Here is a 23,154-nt window from a genome sequence, read left to right as displayed (position 1 = left end):
CCCGGCGACTGTGAGGTTTTAAAGGGACAGATAGCATGATGGTTTTATTCTGCACTCAATTCCCATTGCCTGGCACATGGAAAATTCTCAGCAGGCGTTTGTTGAATGAAGGAATGCATCTGCCATGTTGCTCTAGAGCCTTGGGAAACGTCTGTGAAAACAACAAAAATCGTTGCCCTCATGGAGATTACATTCTAGCAAGGGGAAGAGAGATAACTTAATAAGTAAATTATGTGGGATGCTAGGTGAGGATTTTATTTTTGGAAAAAATAAAATCAACACTAAGTAAGGGGCATTGAAAGTGCCAGGGGTATGGTGGGGTGGAGTTGGGTTAGTGGGCCTATTTCTTTATTAAATATGAAGCTCCGAGGAGGCCTTGTTGAGAAAGTTAGGTTTGAAAAATGATATGTAAATGGCAAGAGCTCTGGCTAGATGGACATGTGGGGAGGTGCATTCCAGGCAGAGAGAACAGCTAGGACCAAGGCTGCAAGGGTTGTGTCTGAGGAATAAGGAGGCCCATGAGGGAGGCCCATGAAGCTTGAGCAGAGTGAGAAGAGGGAGGGCAAAGAATAAGATTAGAGAAGTGATGGAGGCCATCTAGGCTATTTCAGTTCATTGTAAAGACTTTGCCTTTCTTCCTAATCCTAAACAGGATTTTAAGTAGAGAAATGGCATAACCGGAGGTGGCCACTGTGCTAACGGTCAGGAAGGAGCTCAGGGTAGAAGCAGGAAGCACTGGGAGGCCACTGCAGTAATTCACAAGAAGAGACCACGTGACCTGAACCAGAGTGATCATGACAGAGAAAGAAGGAGTCAAAGTCCATTTTGAAAGCAGAACTAGCAAGTGCAAGAGAAAGAGGAAATCAGAATGACTTCAAGGTTTTGGGCTTGAAAATGAGAAGGACAGGATTACCAGCAATTGAGATGGGGAGGTAGGAGGTGACACAGGCTTTTGGGAGAAGAGTACTGGTTTAGTCTTGGACATGCTGGGTGCGAAAAGTCCATCGGATATCAGGGTGGAGATGACAAGTAGAAGATTCAGTATGTGACTTTCCATGCACACATTGTTGGAGACCATATGTACTAGGTGTGACCACTAAGAGTGAGCAGACACAATGAAAAAGAAAAGAACGAGGCCTTCCCTAGCAGCCGTCCTACATTAAAAGGCTGGGGGAAAAGATGAACCAGCGAAGGGTACAGAAGACTGACCAGTGAGACAGGAGTAACACCGAGAGAGGGGAGAGTTTAGTGTCCTGGGAGTCAAGGGTAGAATGTGATAATTGTATTAAATATTGATGAGACATATCAAGTCCAATGAGGACTGAGGCTTGACCACTGACTTCAGCAATATGGATTCACCAGCGCCCAGTTGTTTTGGTGGAATGGGGAGGCCAATGCATCCTTGGAGTGGGTTTAAGAGAGAAACAAGAGGGGAATTGGAACTACAGTGCACTTAGACAACATTTAAAAGTACACTGCAAAGGCGAATAAAGAAATGAGGGGGTGGCTGATAAAGGAGGTAGGGTCAATAAAACAATTTAAGGAAGTACTTTTTATGCCAATTGGAATGATCCAGGGGAAAGGGGGGAAAAACCCCATGATGTAGGAAAGAGAGGGGCAGGTTGTAGGATGATCCTGAAGGGACCAGAAAGGAGAACTGTACACAAGTGGATGGCCAACTTTGATGGGAACGGTAGATGGTTCATCTATGGTAACAGAAGGAAAGGTGGCAGGGGCAGATGCTGGTAGGTGGAGAATGGGATGGAGTCTGAGTTCTTTTTTGATTGCTACAATTTTCTCGGAGAAGTTGGAAGCTAGGTCACCAAATGGAAGTGAGGAGTTGGGGAAGAGGTATTGAAAGTCTGAGGAAGAGGAGCAGCCATGAAATAGAAACAAAGAAAATGAGAGAATGAATTGTTTGGGGATATGCAGTAGAATTGCCAGGCATCATTAAAGACCCACTTAAAAAAGGTGTATTGGGATGTGTGCATGCAATTTTAAGTGAGCTCAGACATCATAGTTGTCATGTTTTGTTTTTGTATGTATGCATGCATGCATGTATGTATGTATGTATGTATGTATTTATTTGAGACAGAGTTTCGCTCTTGTTGCCCAGGTTGGAGTGCAATGGCATGATCTCAGCTCACCACAAACTCTGCCTCCCGGGTTCAAGCAGTTCTCCTATCTCAGCCTTTGAGTAGCTGGGATTACAGGCCTGTGCCACCACACACAGCTAATTTTGTATTTTTAGTTGAGACAAGGTTTCTCCATGTTGGTCAGGCTGGTCTCGAACTCCTGACCTCAGGTGATCTGCTTGCCTCAGCCTCCCAAAGTGCTGGGATTGCAGGCATGAGCCACCACACCCGGCCTTGTTTTTTTACCTCCCCCCGGAAATTTTCAGGTGCTAGAGAGGGAGAGGGTGGGATTGTGATAGGGTTTTTCCTGGTGAGCCTGAGTCCAGGAGATAAGCAATAGCATAATTCTAACTGAAATGGAGTTTGCACAGATGCTTAATGATTGTCTGTTGAATTAATAAATGATTTAAGGAAAAGTTGAAACGTTATAAAAAAGAAAAAACACATGCTTGGGAATAAGTGCCATCTCAATGTCTGAGAAATCGCAGAATGAGTCAGACAATGAGGGTCCTCGTGCTGGCTGCTGCTCTGCACGCCCTGCCTATTCCTCTGTCCTTCTTCTGTGGCCTGTCTACACATTTCTATTCATGAGGACCTTGGAGAATCAGATTTTTTTTTTTTTTTTTTTTTTGAGACGGAGTCTCACTCTGTCGCTCAGGCTGGAGTGCAGCGGTAAGATCTCGGCTCACTGCAAGCTCTGCCTCTCGGGTTCCTGCCATTCTCCTGCCTCAGCCTCCCGAGTAGCTGGGACTACAGGCGCCCGCCACCTCACCTGGCTAGTTTTTTTGTATTTTTTAGTAGAGGCGGGGTTTCACCGTGTTAGCCAGGATGGTCTCGATCTCCTGACCTCGTGATCCGCCCGTCTCGGCCTCCCAAAGTGCTGGGATTACAGGCTTGAGCCACAAGCGCCCGGCGAGAATCAGATTTTGTCTGCCTCTGTGGGCCTCGTTGAGCCTCTCTGTTTCTTCATGTTTGAATAATAATTCATGTCTTCATAATGTTTGAATAATAATTTACTGAGGTTTTTTTTCTTACATATATTTTAAATATTTTAAATCAAATACAACTGTTTTTAAAAATTCTGATTTATAAACATACATGTCACCTATTTTTACAAAATATAGAAAAATGTAGATAGATTTATAATGAAAAAACTTACCTACAATATATTGTAGCAACTTTGGTGTTAATAATTTAAGGTACGCCAGGCATGATGGCTCATGCCTATAATCTCAGCACTTTTGGAGACCGAGGCAGGTAGATCACCTGAGGTCAGGAATTCAAGACCAGCCTGGCCAACATGGTGAAACCTCATCTCTAATAAAAATACAAAAAGTTAGGCAGGCGTGGTGGCAAACACCTGTAATGCCAGCTACTCAGGAGGCTGAGGCAGGAGAATCGCTTGAACCCGGGAGGTAGAGGTTGCAGTGAGCCGAGATTGTGCCACCGCACTCCAGTCTGGGCAACAAGAGCAAAACTTCGTCTGAAAATGAAACTAAACAAAACAAGAATTTAAGGTAATGCTGTCATTCCGAGTGGTTTAGAAAAGGGAAGCCAACTTTCCACTCTCCTCTTCTTTCCCTCTCTCCTGTGCCCACAGTGAATGCCCCATTTTTGCACTTTCTACAGTCTTCCCCGTCTGTGTTCCCAGGAACTTCTCTCTCTTTTTCTTTCTCGTCCCATGCCTCTTTGACTCCTGGCCCCTTTCTCTCGTTTGTCTTCTGTTCATTTACCATAATGTAAGTTCTGTGAGGGCATCCTTATACCCTAATGTCTGTCTTACAGTAGGTACTAAAATTTGCGTGTAAGGACAATGACATGTCAACCTGGAATATCCCATGTAACTGGACTGTCGGGTTTATTGAAAGTTAACTTCTAATGAAATGGCCAGGGTGAGTTTCCTGCCGAGGACTGTGGAACTCTCATCTACCCAGTGAAACTCATTTTTATCTACATTCTTGCATCCATAGTCTTACAGAGAGCAAACTCTTCAGTCATAAATCTACTTGGAAACCTGACCAGTAGATGCAGTATTGGTAAATTTTCAATGAGGCCATAAGAATGCATTTACAAAAAGTACAAAGTTAAGGTTGCCTGTGATGATTTTAGCTAATCAGCACAATTTTAGAAGGAAGCAGATACATCTGCCCTTTCCCTCAAACTTCATATAGCTGTAAAATGTTAGATTTCCTGGGGAGTTACTCAACACAGAACCTTGGAGATTAATTTAGAGGCCAGATCCCCACAAGCATTTGTCTAGCCTTAGACTGAACACTTCTGTTGCCGGGAGCTTGCCATGTCTAGTGGGAATGGGTCTGTTCTGTAGTTGTTGGGTGGAAAAATTGTTAGCAGAGTCTTTTTTATGTGAAGATGAAAAGTGCCTCCCACAGAGTCAACAAAAAAGTTCTGGTATATGGAATTTTTTTAAGGAGGCTAAAGTATGAATAATTGGAAACTTTAGTAATTTGAGGCTTCTGTAATTTCTCTAATTCTTTGTAGTCAATCCATTTACCCCATCCCCTTTAACGCTAACATTATTTACTTGATTTTAGTTCTGTGAAGCTTTGGCTCTTATAAATGACACATCTACCCAAGAGAATGGTTAAGCCTTAGAGCAACTTGTGGAAAGTTTTCATTCCTCAAAACAGGAATGAATAACAATGGCCTCAATATGACTAACATTATTAATGTATTTATATGGGTATATAATACTAGAGTATCTAGAGAAGAAATTATGAAAATGATTTGCATATCCGCTTCTTAAAATTTAGGGCAGGGAGGCCAAGGCGGGTGGATCACGAGGTCAGGAGATCAAGACCATCCTGGCTAACACGGTGAAACCCCATCTCTACTAAAAATATAAAAAATTAGCCGGGCGTGGTGATGGGTGCCTGTAGTCCCAGCTACTCGGGAGGCTGAGGCAGGAGAATCGCTTGAATCTGGGGGCAGAGGTTGCAGTGAGCTGAGGTCACGCCACTGCACTCCAGCCTGGGTGACACAGCGAGACTCTGTCTCAAAAAAAAACGAAACAAAACAAAACAAAAAAACTCCTTTATCTCTCAAGCCTTGAAAATAATATATTGGCTTCTTCATGATTTAATCCATGGCTTCCTCATGAAACTCACTGCTCAATGCCGCTGGCATGCAAATATTCCAACTGGCCATGCTGCTCAGTTCCTTGCAATATAATTGAATAAAAACTTGGATTAAAAGGTCAACTTCAAAATATGCCTAATAAATTCACTAAAAGCTATCCCAACACCTTTCTGCATCATTTCTCTCCATCTCATTATTCATGTAGGCTTCCCTGAATTTTAAGGAATGCAAATAAAAGAGCATAATGTGTGGAGCATTAGGGCCTAGGATATTTGTTCCATGAATAAGGAACTAAAGGCAGAGTGAAAGGTATTTCTTAAATAAATTACGTTGATATGGTGGAGAGAGTATTGATGGGCGCTTATGTATTTTCTATAGCGCAAAAAAAGTAAAACTCACATATTATTCAAAGGAATCCCTTATTCTATGTCTTTCATACATTTGGTCCCATAGCTCTAATACTGGGAGGCTCATTACTTCAAAATGATTGTTTTTAAAATTTCCTAACCTATGACACTAAAATCATTGGGGTTATTCAGCAAGTTGTGGTAGGACAAAGCATGAGAATTTCTATAAGGGAGAGGTGAGTAGAATGTCATAATATTACATATAAAGCTTTCTCGTGCATTCTACAAATAGTTGCTGAGTAACCACATATGTTAATAAAAGTGATCCAAAGGTAACTCTTTTGGAAGGAATGAGATCATGTCCTTTGCAGGGACCTGGATGGAGCTGGAAGCCATCATCCTCAGCAAACTAACACAGGAACAGAAAACCAAACATTGCATGTTCTCCCTCATAAGTGGGAGTTAACAGTGAGAACACATGACACAGAGAGGAGAACATCACACACCAGGGCCTGTTGGGGGGTGAGGGGCAATGGGAGGGAGACCATTAGGGCAATTACCTAATGCATGCGGGGCTTAAAGTTGATGGGTGCAGCAAACCACCATGGCACATGTATACCTATGTAACAAACCTGCACATTCTGCACATGTATCCTGAAACTTAAAGAATAACTATAAAATAATAATTCTAACTCAAACAAAAAAGAATTATTATAAAATAAGAATTCTAACTCAAAAATAAAACAAAAGATAACTGTTTTGGGAGGCCGTGGTAGGCAGATTGCTTGAACTTAGGAGTTCAGGACCAGCCTGGGGAACATGGAAAGACCCCATCTCTACAAAAAAATAGAAAATTAGCCAGGCATGAAGGCTAATGCCTGTAGTCCCAGCTACTTGGGAGACTGAGGCATGAGAATCACTTGAACCCAGGAGATGGATGTTGCAGTGAGCTGAGATCGCGCCACTGCACTCCAACCTGGGTGACAGTGAGACCCCTGTCAAAAAAAAAAAAAGCCCATAATCCCAGCACTTTGGGAGGCTGGAGGCCAAGGCTGAGGTCAGCAGTTCGAGACCAACCTGGCCAACATGATGAAACCCTGTCTCCACTAAAGATACAAAAACTAGCTGGGCGTGGTGGTGGACGCCTGTAATCCCAGCTACTCAGGAGGCTGAGGCAGGAGAATCGCTTGAACCCCGGAGGTGGAGGTTGCAGTGAGCCGAGATCGCGCCACTGCAGCCTGGCTGGGGGGGGGCAAGAGCAAGACTTTGTCTCAAAAAAAAAAAAAAAAAAAAAAGAGCTGGGTATGGTGTCAGGTGACTGTAATCCCAGCTACTAGGGAGGATGAGGCAGAATTGCTTGAATCTGGGAGGCAGAGGTTGCACTGAGCCGAGGTCCTGCCACTGTACTCCAGCCTGGGCAACAAGAGTGAGACTCTGTCTCAAAAAAACAAACAAAAAAACTTTTTTGGATACATTTTTTGTTGCCTTAGTAATTTTCCAAAAGTGAGGTAACAGTGAAATTTATTTCTTTGAAAACACTGAATCCGAATCACAAATAATGAGATTTAGCATAGGGAATTCAGCTGCAGACAACAGAGCATTTCTTTGTTATAGTTTTAGACTCCTCAGGCTAATTTCATATGCAAGTTAAAGGTTTAATTTGTAGAACAAGTAAATTTCAACACAAGTAAAATATTCGAATTGAATGCCAAGGTCTCAGAGTATTTGAAAATCACATGTACTCTTGTCTGGAATCCACCTCAACTCTTGACAGCCATGGTCATGCCTTGAACTTCCAAACTGAGAAATCACTCCAGCTACAAGATTTCTAACTCTGAAAATTTTCTCTTAACCTCTTACTTCTTCCATTTTTCCTGTTAAATGAAGTCAATTAAACATGCTCTTCACTTGCTGGGCATGGTGGCACGTGCCTGTAATCCTAGTTACTTTGGAGACTGAGGCAAGAGCATCCCTTGAGTCCAGGAGTTCGAATACAATTGGGGCAACACAGGAAGAACCCATATATTAAAAAAATAAAAAATAAATGTCCTCTTCGTATTTACTTTGACTCTTTTAGCTTACACTAATATTCTAAGCCTATTTGATTACTTGCCTCCTGGCTTTCATGTTCCCTTAGCTAGCCATTTTGAGCAACTTAAAATTGCTTGGCCTTTTGATTTTCCTTTGTTACTAGCTGAATGTTTTGCCCTGGACCATGCCTTTAAGCCTGGCCTTGAACTTGGCACATCACTTTCTTCTTCAGATATGTGAACAAGGAAGGATACAACCAGATCTAACCAGATTAGGTTTAGGATATTTATCTTTCAGACGGAGGAACCCATTCAAGGGCAACATTAACAACATTAACATGAGGCTTCTTGACTTATGATGCAGTTACATCCCAATAAACCCATCCTAAGTTGAAAATATCATAAGGCAAAAATGCACTTAATACACCTAACTACCAAACATCATAGCTTAGCCTAGCCTACCTTAAACGTGCTCAGAACATTTACATTACCCTACAGCTGGGCAAAATCATCTAACCCCAAACCTATCATAATAAAGTTATTATAAAGAATTTTACATCAAAAGTCAAAGTTCGAAGTAAGGTTTCTACTGAATTCTAGCTTTTACACTACTGTAAAGTTGAAAAATCCTAAGTCACCCCATTGTGAGTCAGGGACTGTCTGTATCTACTTTAAATCTTGGTTAGTTAGGGAACAAGAAAAGAAAAGAACAATAGTTGTCAGGGACTAGAGAAGCAGTACAGTATGTTCCTTCAGCACAGGTACAAGTGGGGACTTTAGTTACTGCACCAGTAGAGTAAATACTCACTGCTCACTTGCTACAGACAAGGCCCTACTTTAGGAATAGGAGATACAGCAGATGACAGTCAAGGACCTCAAGGGGTTCATATTCTAGTAGAAGATTCATACTGTTTAATGGTTAACAAAATTAGGCCATTCAGATGAAACTCTGCTCTATTCTTGCCTAATTTTGTTCTCATCATTTCCCATGTTTGTTGTCCAAAAATATAATGGGCTATTAAATATTAAAAATAAATGTTATGGTATGATTTGCCACCCTACATATATCAGTTCCTTTGACTATTAGTTAAAAACACTTTTCTACTTCTGGACTCTGTATACACCTCAGATTTCTTGGTTCTCGGGGACCAGCTATGGGTCCATTGTGCGAAATTTCCTTTCAACTGTCAGCGATCTCAGGGCCTTGCTTACGTTTTTCAAGTTATTTGCAGGGATGTAGTTACTTTTTATTTGTTGTGTAGAAAGTCCTTGCTTTTGGCGGTACAATTAAGTACTTAGAAAACAATCCTTGGATCTATTTACTTCCCATGACCTGTGAAGAGGAGTGATGTTGCCAGGACCTCTTTCCTGTGTTGTACCCAGAGCTGTTTTGTGCACGCTGTGAGCCTCCAGGGATGCCAACCCAATGGAGACTAACTGATCAAGGCTGCCTGGAGAACTGTTTTGAGATAGATGCTGAGGCTCAGGCTGGGGCTCATCAGAAAAGAAAATTATGATTGATAAGTGAAATCTGCTGTGGGCAAGGAAGGGCAAACTTGTACTGTACATGCCAGGAATTTTTGAATCTGTATGTGACTCCCAAGAAAGGCTTGACCTTGTAGAATTTTAATCTCCGCAGGTATAGGGATAATTCATTTTATTTTGAATAGAATGCTCTAAAGACAATTTAAATAATCGAATACCCCTGCCCATTTCCTAAGAGAGTTGTGTTGATTGTTTTATTCCCAAATAGGATCACATTGAACCTGCTGTCATTGGTAGGTTATTCCTCTTAACACACAGGTAAGAATAGAAACTATTATTAGTTTGGTGATAAAGGCAGTGAAACAAACACCAAGAACAGGAGTAGAAAAATGTTCTGTGTGTGACCTTGGTTAAATTATGAGCAAATAAGGTGAAATATCTCCAGATACATTTTTGCTCAAATATGCCAGTTTTAAATAATTTATTGAAATCATTTAAATTCTGAAACATATTTTTAAAATATTTTAATAATGGGATATCTTAATTCTTTGATGGGAAAGAGTTCTTATTTTTTTATATTTTTTATATATATTTATTTTTTGAGACAGAGTCTTGCTGTGTCACCCAGGCTGGAGTGCAGTGGCGGGATCTCAGCTCACTGCAAGCTCCGCCTCCCGGGTTTACACCATTCTCCTGCCTCAGCCTCCCGAGTAGCTGGGACTATAGGCGCCCGCCAGCTTGCCCGGCTAGTTTTTTTTTGTATTTTCTTTTTTAGTAGAGATGGGGTTTCACCGTGTTAGCCAGGATGGTCTCGATCTCCTGACCTCGTGATCCGCCCATCTCGGCCTCCCAAAGTGCTGGGATTACAGGCATGAGCCACCGCGCCCGGCAGGAAAGAGTTTTTAAAATTACACTCCTGTTGTCCTAAATTTATGGGAAAAAAAATGAATGTTCAATGCAAAACACTTGCCTATATACACACACACTTTTTAAAAAAGGTACTTATATGCATTTTGCTCTGCCCTTAGGTGCTCTTTTTCCAATCTAGAATATATTTCTGGATGTTTTTCAATTGAGAATAAAATTATTGGAGTACACACGTTTTATTGTTTGTGTGTGTCTATGGACTGGGTCACAAGGTATACCAGATGTATTTCTAGTGGGCCACGGTAAATATAGTTTGAAAGTCACCATTCTGACCGTACGCCTCTCATACTGACAGAGCCTTAGAGGAGAGAAGAACAGTTTCTTGCTGCGTACCGACTTGGCATATATCATCAGTCGCAATCACGCCACATCTATGTGCTGCTTTATTTTCACAGTTCAAGTAAAGCTGTGGAAAAGTCTGAGCAGCACTAGTAGGCAAGATCTGCGCCACACACGGAAGCATAACGCAAAATGCATTCCACACACATAGAAGCGTGACACAAAAGTGTGAGCATTTACCTGTATGAATGCCCCAGGCTGTGTCCATCTCTTCTTTGCTCTGAGTGATTCTCACCCATGCCCCCCTCTAGCCCCAATTCCTCGAACCACACATATAACTTACTACATATCATGGTCATGTGTGATTTCAACCAGGCTGCAATAGATGCAGCCATTTTCAGATTTCCCCTGCTTTCTAACAAGAAGTGAGATCATAGCATGTTTTCACTAATCAGTGATTTAGGAAGACTGATGACATTTGGGGGTGGCAATAACTAAATTTCTAAATGCTATAAATCTGACCCATAGAAATAAGAAAGTGACTGGAGTCAGAAGGTCAAGGAGCACCTGTCACTTTCCCAGCAGGGCCCAACCTGCAGTCTCTTTTATGGCTACATGCTGCAGGTCAGGATCTGAATTGAACAGGAGTGAGAGAAGAGGGACTTCCTGGGAGGCTCAGATAGTTCACTGGGTGTACCTGAGATCTCACCATCTGCAGCCTTGGATTATTATAAAAATATGTGGATACTTAACTGCCATGGTGGGGTAGCACAGAAAGAGAAAGACACACTTAGGTAGTTTTAAGGAATGGGAAGGTGGAAATATAGTAGTTCCTTGGTATCTCCAAGGACTGGTTCCAAGACAACCTCTCCAACCTCCAACCTGCAGATACCAAAATCCGTGGATGGGATACTTAAGTCCCTGATATAAAATGATGTGGTATTTGCATATAACCTATGTATATCCTCCCGTGTATGTTACATCATCTTTAGTTTACTTATAATCCCCAACACAATATAAATGCTAACAGCTGTTATACTGTATTATTTAGGAAATAATGACAAGAAAAATGTCTCTATGTGTTCAGGACAGATGCAACCGTTCTTTTCTTTACAAGTATTTTCAATCCATGATGGATTGACTGAATGTATGGATGTAGAACCCACTGATATGGAGGGCTGACTGTAATAAAACCAGCACCTAGTGCTGTATGAAAGGAGAGAAGGTTAGCACTTCCCTTGACAAGAATGGAAGAGGCCCTCGGGCCTGTCAACATTTGTATGGTTAAAACCAGCACCTAATTCCTCAGTAGCCTGGCAGGAACTGGAAATGGTGGTCTATGTTTTAAGAGAACTCCTTCTGCGGGCTCCCAACAGCTACAGCCTGATACTCAGGTGGTGGTGTGAGATAAGCCTCAATGCTTTTTTTTTTTTAATCCCCTGTCCCCCAGTATTTACTAAGCTTCAGGAAACTATATTTTTTTTTGATAAGTATCCATTTATTAACACTGGTAACATTTTCAGGACAAATAGAACATGCATTCTTTGGTAGTACAATTTTAAAATCATAGATATATTTCTTTTATATATTATGAATATATTTTGAGTCAGGAATATATAACTAGTCTTCAGAAACTGAAGATGGAAACATGGCTGAGTCTCAACTTCCAGTCAAGCAGAAAGTAATGACAAGTGCTGAAAATGCCACAGCCACGTGGGTCACTGCTTCTTTCATTCTCTACAGACAACCTGAGTCTCACACTGTCATAGCACCAAAAAGAAAACAGTTACTGTCACTTTTCTTATAGCAACATAGGGATTTGTGTACATAAAACATGTTGGACAGGTTCTCCTTCAATCATGATTTGTATGTCAACAGTTGGTTTCATAAAACATAGAGAAAGGTGGAAAGAAGATAGAAGATGGTCTCTTTACAAAAGAAAGGTGAATACATTTTGATGCACCAGGTTGTTGAGGCTAAGTCAGTAACTATGTGTATTATCAGCCCTATGATTGCTAAGTGTCAAAATTTAGAATTTCAGTGTGGGAAAGAACCTCAGACACCATCAGTCCAACTGCTTCCATTTTACAGCTGAGGAAAGGGGTCCGGAAACTTAGGTGAATATCAGACTAGGATGAGAACGCAGGCTTTGGAGTTAGGCTCCTTAGTGTATGGTGTTCATGTATCCCCATAGACAAACTCATTTTCTGGTAATGTGAGCACACTTCTGGTCTTTGAACCAACAGTTTTTCAGTCTAAGCTATGTCAGAAACGAATTTGATATTTATGCTTGTTTCCTCTACACAGCTTTTTCCACCTAGGTTGTGATGTTGGGGGGGTTAATGTGTGAGTAGGGCTCCATGGATCATCATTTATCTTTCACATCATTTCTCTTTGCTTATAATAACTACCTATTTTTAAATTTAACAATTAGGTCAGTGATTCTTGATTTATTTAAAAAAGACAATACCAAAGACAGTAATAAGGTCAGAGTGACCTGGTGCACTTACAACACCCCAATCTGAAAGGAATTATTTTTCAGTAGAAGATAATATATATCTTATACAGAAAACTAATACTAAAAGGTACTCAGAGGTAGCCCTTGTTGTTAGACATTTAAGGATGTTCTAGACTCCCAAGAGGAACCTCAACAATTATCTCTGCTTCAAATTAAAAACAATTTTCTAGGATAAATGGAATGATTAATAACATAAGAATAATCATCAGTTCTGAATTGTATAGTGGAATGATTCCCATTAGGTTCCAATCAAATGTAACGGAGCTTATTTGCTTTCTTAGCATGTATCTTTCCCACTACTATAAAATTGAGATCTGCCATTTATGTTACCTGTATTATCTAAACACTAACATCTTTAAACCCAGTGGGCTTCCCCTAGAGAGGTTTAGATTCCTGCAAACCCAGGTGAATCGTTCTTGTTGAGCAATGAACCGTTGAGAAATGAGATAAGGCAGAGGCACACTTATGGATGCCAGTTGACAGGTTAGTTTTTGATGGCCATGGTCCAGAGGAGTGGGTGGTCAGTTTCCACAGTCACAACACCAGACCCGTCATAGGTATTGGAAGTACTGACCAATGTTCCAAAAGCAAGCACATCATTTTCTGTAAGAAAATAAGGGAAAAAAAATTAGTAACTATTTTTTTCTTCCTCCAGTGTAGATTAACTGTGTCACTTACCAAAAAGCAAGTAAGCACACACTTTGATAAAAAATATATAAATGGGGGATAGGTGAAATATATGATGTATGGCTTTAAAATGGGAAATTTCTATAACTTGCTGTAAACATTCTTCCTGGAAGTGGTTATTGGCCATTTTGGGTTATATATCATTCTCAATATTAAATTTTATTAGAATCTTTTCTTTTCCTTTACTAATTACAAAACCAAAACCTGTATTTGTAATGTGCAACTTCCTTCCTTCCCTGGGTACAATTTTAGTTTCTCTTGATAATTCAGAATTAAAATTTAATATGTTATTATACTCTATAAAGATGTAGTTTTAGCTTCAAGTAGAAATGATATGAGACGGATAGAAAATTACCTAAAAAATACATGTGATTTTGGTCATTGTTTTCTCATAAAGTAAGAAAACCCAAAGTGAATACAGCTTACATTCTGTAAAAATTAATAGAAACTCAAAGGTCAAAGACGACTTTCAAATGTGTAATCTTGAGCAAGTCACTTAAGCTCAGCTATAAAGTGAGGGCAAGAGATGATAAGATAATCCTTTAACCTACTTATCAAAGTAAAAGGCTTATGAATTAAGATTAGAATTTATATATTTATACATTTCATAAATATATACATATACATATTTTTTATTCTCTAACAAGTTAATGCCTAGGCACAGATTGGTAACTTCACATCTCTTTGCTGATGCAGGAGCAATTCACTTCATCAGTATGACTCTAAACTCACAACTGTCCTATAAGCTTGGTAACCAATATTATTTTCTTTACTAAAATTCAGAGAGAAAAATGAACAAATGTTATGGAGCCCAAACTATCAGAGTCAGAAGAGTGTCCTTTTCCTTCAAACAAAACCTATGAAGTTATACACACTGCTTTGGGGGAAATCAATCAATTACAATGCTCACTTCCCACTAGAGGGAGCCTCCTATCTTTCTGAGGAAATCTTGAAAAGGCGATTTAAAAATTCAGGAAAGGTACTGCAAGATAATCTATTGTCAGTATTACCAGTTCACACAGCTTATTTATTAAAACTCAAATTATTTTTCATAGTTGTTAATGTTTTTACTAATGCAAACACAAAAGTAAAACTACACAGTAATACAGAGTGAATCTCATGTGAATATTGCCCTGATATGAACCTCAATATAAGAAGCTCTTAACTCTTGAGTCATTTAGGACTTCTGTGAGATGATGTTTCTGAACACTGGTGATATACACAAAAATATGTATTGATCTAGACACTGTTAAACATAGTTGGTAGATCAGGGTGGTGATCTTTGAGGGATGCACAGCAAAGTCAATTGAAATCTCTACCTCTCTTGAATGGTGGTCTTGCCTGGAACTGGGTGTTTACCAAGTACTTTCTGAGACCTATCCCAGGCCTAGGGTTTCAAGGTTTTCCCAATAGCCAAGAGGGAAGGGGTCAGGGAGCACTTCACACCACTTCATGGTGAAGGCGATTTAGAGTGCTTCAGCAGGTCTGCCAACTTTAAAGTGGAAACTTCCTTGTGAAGACCCATGCATGCACAACCCACTTGAATTTGACACATACATTATATGATTCGAGAAACTCAATTAAAATCCTAGTTTTTACTTAGGCCCAAAGAACAGGAGTACAAAATTGTGCTTCAAGTTGATAGCTGCATATAAATTCTTTTTTGATTTTTGAAGCCAGATTATGGATTTCAGAATTTCAGAGGTAGCTACCCAGATTATACATATTGGGTTTGCTAAGACACTGTTGTAACCTAATTAATTTTCAAATGGGAAAATAATCAAAGTGGTTGTATTTGGGCATAAGACGATGCAATTTTTTTTTTGAAAGAAACATTTATTTGAGTTAAGCAAGGCCACTGTTAGCCATACTTGTAAATTATGTTTTTATTTTATTTTATAATATTTAAACTTCCAACAAGACCAGTTATGTTATAATTAATTAAAGATAATAATTGGTTTGGATTAGTGGTTGGTTATCTCTAACTTTATAGAAAGTACAATAAAAATGACAGAAAACTAAGATGAGTAAGTTGAGAGACAAAGTCATGAATTTTAATTTACTATGTCATTACAATTATTTTGGAATATATTTTCTTCAAGTCACAGAATCATTTTTGGACAAAACCTTAAAGTGTCCCTTAGAAAAATAAAAAAAAAAATTAAGAAAAACATTTGGAATTATGATGAATTTCCTTCACCCCAAATATCTGAAGGCTAATCATGACGTAAGTACATGAAACTAGTAAAGAGACAGCTGCATACAGATAGCAGAAAAACAAATTACCTCTTCATTTCTACCCTAGGGGATTTGATCAACACTTTAGCTGGCTGAACTACAGAAAGTCCGACTTGGATTTTTTCCCGCATTATTTGCAGAGTAGACTATAGCCAACCATAGTTGCTCAAAGACAACCAGTTATGGATCTATGTGCAAGCTTATAAGCAACCATGCTTTGTGTGATAAGCACATTAACATAGATTTTACAATTTTCATCCATTATCTCAGGCTGTTTCCTTTCCCAAACGTAAGGATGAGAATTAGCATTCTGTGTTCGATTGTTTTCAGTGATGTCCTCCCAGCTTTTCTCTAAAGCTGGAAAGACAGGGGACCGCAAAGCAAGAGCTGGCAAATTGGTGGAAACCAATTATTCAACTCTTTTCAGTTAGTGGGGCCATTTGTCCCTGGTTTCTTGCCCATCTTTCCTCCACAAGGTACATTAGTGAACTGTGGCTCCTTGATTGGAGCTGGAAGCGTGAAGGAGTACTATGCAAGGCCTCGGATACTTTTGGCACTGAAAAACAACAGTGGGAGGCATTCATTCTCTGTGCACCTGCATGACTTTTCTGCTCAGGTGCTTTTATAGAAAAGGCATCTCTCTATCAAAGAGCATGACTCCATCATGATGAAGTTAGTAAGTTAGACCTAGGTTCAAACCCCAGCTCTACCATTCACCAGCTTTACAAACTCAGTTATTTAAACTCTTTGGCCTTGTGTCATCAACAGTAAAAATGTAGAAAATATCTACTTCACAGGGAAGTTGTATGGATGATGTGGCCAATCTTACATATGATACATATTCAAGAAATTTCCATCTTCTTTGCTTTCTCCTGTTATCCTGCCGATAAAATAGACCAGGTTTGTCTTTTAAAGTTAACAAAAAGAGAGATGTCATGAGCTGAACAATTAGCAAAGGCCTGAATTCAAGTGATTAGTTTCTAGCCAGCTGAGAAGTAGAATGAGGTACACTCGTAACTTTTCCAGGCTAGCTTTTGTGAAATACTTAGTATCATTTCAGGTGATTCCTTGGCCTGCATATATGTATGCATTTATTTAATAGATATTAAAGTCTCATTCTGTGCCAGGCACTAGGGTTTAAGGATGAGTTTCTCTGCCCTCACTAAAGTGAGGACTCACATTTTAGTAAAAGAGAAAGATATACAATCAAACCCAGTAGACAGGAGAGAAGCATGAGGCAGCCCAAGGAGGGCAGAGGTGCCTTCCTGGCAGCCAAGATGGGTTGTGTATTAAAGAGGGAAGTTAAGCCTTTGACAGTCGGGGGGCTACTGGCATCCCTAGAGGCCCGCCCACTGACCTGGTTTCCCAAGAATCTGTAGATTGATGCTGGTTCTTTTGTAAAAATAAATAAATTATTTAAAAAGGCAATGGAAACATTTCTAAAATCAATAAATCCTGAGGGAAAAATGGAGTGAACTAGCTTTGCCTGGGAGGTGCTATTTGAGATGGGCATAATCCTCATTCATTCAAGATGTGATCTGAGTCCTTACAGTACACCAGGCACTCAGAGCATAGCCGGGTTTTATCTTCCATTTAGAGATGAGGAAAATGAAGCTCAGAGAGGCTAAAATCACAGGCTATGATGATAATAAAAGTTGTCAGACACTAACAAGTTAGTAAGGGAGGTTAAGGCGATTCTTTGAAGAGCTCTAAAGAAGACACCTGTTGCTGGTCTCTTTTGCTGAAGTACAGAGCTGTCTTTCAGCAGCCTGACAGAGACTTAAGGAGATGCGTTAGTGAGAGCCTAAAAATCACTCTAAGACTTAATGAATACTTTACATCTCATATAGACAAATGCTTAATGAACCCATTATGATGGATCTTAAGGCTCCCTACTATTCTGGAACATTAGGTTAAGTTCTGAGAGTTAAGTTAGACATATTAGACATCACTAACTATTTAAGGCATAATGGGACCACTGTCTACACTCACCATTTACTTTCTGAGGATTCTTAGCCCATTTGGAGAAATGGCAACACATTAAGAAAATATGACTCAGATTTCATTACCAGGAAAAGAAAACTATACTGTCTGTAACATCAGTTCACTATTATAGGTCTTTACCATTTTAATTTTTGACAAATATATTTTTAAAGAAGGTCCTTTACGTACACACGAGGCAAAAGATTATATTTTAAAAATTGCTAATTTATACTGTAAAATATGAATTCTGGGAAACGTTATTAATGAATTTGTTTCTTATAAAATGGCATTTATACTTACGGCTGCTCTTGACAATTTTCAAAAATAAAATCAATATGTTGTGTTTTCACTTTCTTGAAGTCAAGAATTCAAAGTAGTCCTAATGTAAAGCTGTGGAGTACATGCCTTTTGTGTACTTATATTTCTATTAGAATCTCAGGAAACACAAGTTTGAGACCATCTATAAAATAAATACATTTATTTATCTCAGCACTGCCAAATAAAAATAAGTGATCCACAAATCTAAATTTTCTAATAGCCACCTTAAAAAAGTAAAAATGGGAAAAATGTTAATATCTTTTTTATTTAGCCCAATATACCCCAAATCATTTTAACATCATCAATATATAAAAATTGAGGTCTTTTACATTCTTTTTCACACTAAGTCTCTGAAATCCATTTACAGCATGTCTCAACTTGGACAAGGCTCATTTTAAGTACTCAATGGCCACACATAGCTAGTGGTTACTACATGGATTGAACAGTGCAGTTCTAGGTTATTGAAGCAGGAACTATATTTATGATTCAATTATCTGCTTTTTCAGAGGAACTTTTTTTTTGGTTTGATTATACAGATACTAATTTTCATTTCATATATAGATATGCAGTCACAGAGTCCTAGGTTATAAAGAGAACATTAAATTCAAAGTGAGCACATAATATCATTTCGAGTGATTTAAACATGATGTGAGCGGATCAACAAACACTTAAATACTTCACATGTGCTCAGCAGCAAGACAGACTCAGTCCTCTGCCCTTCAACTTGAGGGCTGAGAACTATCTAGTAGGAACTGTAGAAAGGACAACCAAAAACCCCAAATCCAAGCAAACCTAATTTAAAATTACCAAGAGAATATATACTACATTCTATAAGGTATAGAATAAACAGTTGCCTGCCTGGACATGTGGCAAATAATCTTCCTTTTTTTGTGTTTTTGAAGGGGGAAGGAGTTATTTATTTTTATTTTATTCATTTATTTCCATGGGTTTTTGGAGAACAGGTGGTGTTTGGTTACATAAGTTCTTTAGTAGTGATCTGTGAGATTTTGGTGCACCCATCACCCAAGCAATGTACACTGTAGCCAATTTGTAGTCTTTTATCCCTCACCCACCTCCCACCCTTTCCCCCAAGACCCTCAAGTTCCCAAAGTCCACTGTATCATTCTTATGCCTTTGTATCCTCATAGCTTGGCTCCCACTTATAAGTGAGAACATCTGATGTTTGGTTTTCCATTTCTGAGTTACTTCACTTAGAATAATGGTCTCCAATTCCAGTACTGGGTATCTACTCAGAGGAAAAGAAGTCATTATACAAAAAAAAAAAAAAAAAAAAAAAAAAAAAAAAAAAAAAAAAACCTATAATCTTCTAATTGTACTTGCAAATAATCTTCTAATTTTTCTTCTAATTACAAATAATCTTATAATTGTACTCCTTTCTCCCAATTATTACCTTCTCTTCCCACTCCTCTAACCCTTGTGAAGGAATAACGGGTGAACCTTAATTGCCTATAATGAAATGTTCAAAACAAAGCAAACACATTCCCTCTTCCTGGCCCAAATATCCTGGCATGACACTTAAGGCCCTTTGTCATCTGGCTACTTCCTACTTCCTTGCCAGCCACTCTCTGCTACTTGCTATTCCTTGAATAGATCAGGAATTTCCTGCTTCTATGAAAATTTCTGACATGTTCCCTCCAGGAACAAATTGACTTTTCTCTGCATATTTTATCCTTCAAGTCTAAACTCAATGTCACTTTCTACCCTGTACCACTCTTTGATTCTCCAACTGCTACAGGCCAAATTAAAAATTCTCTTTTCTATTTACAAATGACCTGATTGCTTACCTGGAACACACTTTGTATTTAAAGCTGACTATTTAGATGCCTTGTCTCAACCAGGCAAAGTACAGAGTGAGCTTGAAACGTCTTGTTCCAGAAAGCAAGAGGGTACTCAAAAACAGATGTAGACCTGTCAAAAGGACACAAGGACTGGAACTAATTTGGGGCATTAGAAAAGAATCCTGAGAGAGAGGCATTATAATATATTGAATAATGAACTGCCAAAAGCAAGTGGAGAGAAGAAAATCTATTCTTTACAGAAGAATGCCAACTACTAAAGGAAGGAATGGCAGAATTAGAGAATTAGAAAGGCACCATTTGCAGCCACCAATGTAATAACTAGTTTAGGCAAGAACCATCAATGGATGGATGCTAAAACTACTGGGTAAAATGTGGAGGAGAAGGATAGAACCCAGTTCCAATGCAGTATTCCACGTATTGCTTTTAATTTCAAAAGAAAAAAAGGTAGCAGAGAGATCTCATGAGTCTAATCTTAGCTAAATGATCAACCTTAGCATCACCAATAAAAGGTCATACTGATATCATGTGCCTCCTGCTATGATGCTAGGGTTGAATACAACATCACCCATTAATACTTTTGGCCAAAAATGCCTGACCTGAATTGAATCATGGGGAAACCATAGACAAATGCAGAATGCGGGGCAGATGACAGGTTAGTGGGCCTGAACTCTTAAAAGCTGTCAGTGTCATGAAAGACTGAAACAGTGAAGGGACTTTTCTAGATTAAAACAGACTAAACAGATATGACAACTAAATACATGTTTTTTTAGTAGACTCCAGATTTTAAAAAGTCATAAAGAGCACTACTGGGACACTTGGAGAGTAAGAATATGGACTGTACACTATTATTCCATCAATGTTACATTTTGGGAGTAGATAATACCACTGTAGTTATGCAGGAGAATGACCTCATTCCTAGGAGATACAAGCTGAAGAATTTTAGGTGTTTATTATTATCATCACGTCTCCAACTTATTTTCAAATAGTTCAGAACGTAATGCACATACACTCATACTCACATATTATATTGTTTAGAGATTTGTCCCTGCCCAAATCTCATGTTGAATTGTAATCTCTGATGCTGGAGGAAGGGCCTGGTGGGAGGTTTTTGGGTTATGAGGGTGGATCCCTCGTGGCGTGGTGCTGTCTTTCAGATAGTGAGTTCTCTCAAGATCTGGTCATTTAAAAGTGCATGGCACCTTCCCCACAATCTCCCTCTTGCTCCTGATTTCCCTATGGGGAGTGCCTGCTCCTGCCTTGCCTTTTGCCATGGGGAAAAGCTTCCCGAGGCCTTCCCAGAAAGCAGATACTGGCACGATGCTTCCTGTATTGCCTGCAGAACCGTAAGCCCAATTCAACCTCTTTTCTTTATAAATTACCCAGTCTCTTAGCAATGCAAGAATGGCCTAGTAAACATACAAATAAATAAATGCAAATGTAGAAAAAAATGTTAGCACTTGGTGAATCTAAGTGAAAGGTATACAGATTTTGCTATACTGTCCCTTCAGTTTTTCTGCAGGTTTGAAGTTATTCAATATTAAAATTCCACATGACAATCTGGGAAAAAAAATTTGGGCAGAAAGGCTAGCAACTTATGAAGGGAAGTGTTTCCCTCCTGGTTCACCCTTGGTTTCCCTGAAAGCCGAAGTAATGCCATCGCAAAGCATTAAGAAATGTTCATTGATTTAAAGTGCATCAAAATAAATCCAAGTTGAAAAAAAAAATGTGCCAAATTCAGGAAGAAATTATCTAGTCTGTGATATATCTGCATTGCAGCTTCTTGGAAAAGCATAGAGAGAGATGCTGAGCACACAGCCTGTGTGTGGTGAGGACCCTTCCTTTGTCAACTCATTGAAGCTCACCAAGGACAGCCTTTACTTCCACTCATTGATGCAGGAGGCCTGGAAATTAACGTGCAGTGTCTACCAGAACTTCTTAGTGCTTGTAAAAATGATAAGAGCGAGACTTATTGTTATGCATGTCTCTGATAACAAGCCATCAGCTGTGCTTTCTTTTTGGGCCTTATCTCTCAAAACCCTGATCTGCTAAGACTCTTCCCAAGGTGAACACTCATCACCTCCCTCTCCTGACAACTAATCCTTCCTTGAACTCAAATGTCCAAGGAACGGCTATTATAATTCTGTTTGAAACTGGCTGCATTTATCTTCATCTCTCTTGGAAGTCACATTTCCCTTGCCCTTGGATGAGGGCTGGAAGGCATTAGAAGGCTTCTGATGTTCAATTATTCTTCCTTCTCTACATTTTCTGTGTTATGACTCAGCCTGTTGATCGAAAAACAATTAGACCAGGAAAATGCTGCTGCTTGGAGGAGTCAAAACTAATTATGCCAGCTAGAAAATGTTTACAAAGATCATGACTTTCAAACGTTTAGCCCTTTCTAAAATAAATAAAATCGCTATTTTTATTTGTTAAAGAGAATTCCCTAATGTATTATGTCATCAACATGTTCTACTCATAAAAGGCCCCATATTCCAGTTAAAGAGCCAATCAGAGTTGCTTTAAGAAAAAAGAGAAGCTTACTGGGCTTATAAAATGAGAACCACAGTCCAAATCCACAAACTGTGACCTATTTGCATTAATTATTAGTGGTAAAGTGAATGATCTGTGTAGAACTCTGTGAAAATTTTCAGTGTGGAAAGTCAGTATCACATTTAAACGTGTGTTCAAAGAAGAGAAAGGCTGTCCGCAGGCTGTTCTGAACTGATTTACTTTGCTCTGTTGCCTTCAAATCCTGTGTCTTGGTGTTGCCTCCTGTGGACACTGGCCTGCCCCCAAACCATTCCACAGGGGTGAGAATTATGACCTGCAGATGCCAAAGATGACTGAGTCGCAGTCATCCTCATCTGTTGCTGCCCGGCTGTAGAGTAAGGCAAGTCATTTTGTACTGGTGGGCCTCAGTGCCATCCCTGAAAACAGAGACTTGAACTTTTCACTGTCATATTTTGACTTCTGTTAAAAGTCCCTCAGGTGACCTCAGCATCCATTTGTAAAATGCCAATAACACCTGTCCCCAGTTATCTCTAATACTGCTATTGTGAAGATGAAGGAGTTAAAGTCTGTGAAGAGCTTTGACTTCTCCAGGAAAGTGTTGAAAATGTGTTTTATTATTATCATCATTTCATCTGCACTAAGGAAGCTTTAAAGTGGCATTTGCTTCTATCCTTCAAATGTCAACGGAGATTATTACAAGTACATCGAACAAACAGAAATGGCATAGAAAAGTGAAGAAAGAGAGGAACATGTGCGGTAGCACAGTGTGATTACTTAACA

The 23,154-nt window shown here is 39.3% G+C and overlaps 2 protein-coding genes and 1 pseudogene across 2 annotated transcripts in view; 1 reads left to right on the top strand and 2 right to left on the bottom strand.

The window, feature by feature from the left end:
* Positions 1-10,371, bottom strand: part of NOBOX (NOBOX oogenesis homeobox) — a 46,564-nt gene extending 36,193 nt beyond the window's left edge. Inside the window, exon 1 of the mRNA XM_010379437.2 lies at positions 10,294-10,371. Coding sequence (XP_010377739.2) covers positions 10,294-10,371 — 78 coding nt within the window. The remainder of the gene's footprint in view (positions 1-10,293) is intronic.
* Positions 10,372-11,502: 1,131 nt separating this feature from the next.
* Positions 11,503-11,601, top strand: LOC115898492 (annotated as a pseudogene).
* A 177-nt stretch (positions 11,602-11,778) lies between these two features.
* The window catches only part of TPK1 (thiamin pyrophosphokinase 1), a 407,155-nt gene continuing 395,779 nt past the window's right edge, over positions 11,779-23,154 (bottom strand). Inside the window, exon 9 of the mRNA XM_030933176.1 lies at positions 11,779-13,420. Within this exon, the coding sequence (XP_030789036.1) occupies positions 13,302-13,420 (119 nt within the window). The 3' untranslated portion in view covers positions 11,779-13,301. The remainder of the gene's footprint in view (positions 13,421-23,154) is intronic.

This window comes from Rhinopithecus roxellana, chromosome 6 (assembly GCF_007565055.1).
Source record: "Rhinopithecus roxellana isolate Shanxi Qingling chromosome 6, ASM756505v1, whole genome shotgun sequence".
NCBI lineage: Eukaryota > Metazoa > Chordata > Mammalia > Primates > Cercopithecidae > Rhinopithecus > Rhinopithecus roxellana.
Note: the sequence above shows the minus strand (reverse complement) of the source record. Positions and strands in the feature narration are given on the sequence as shown.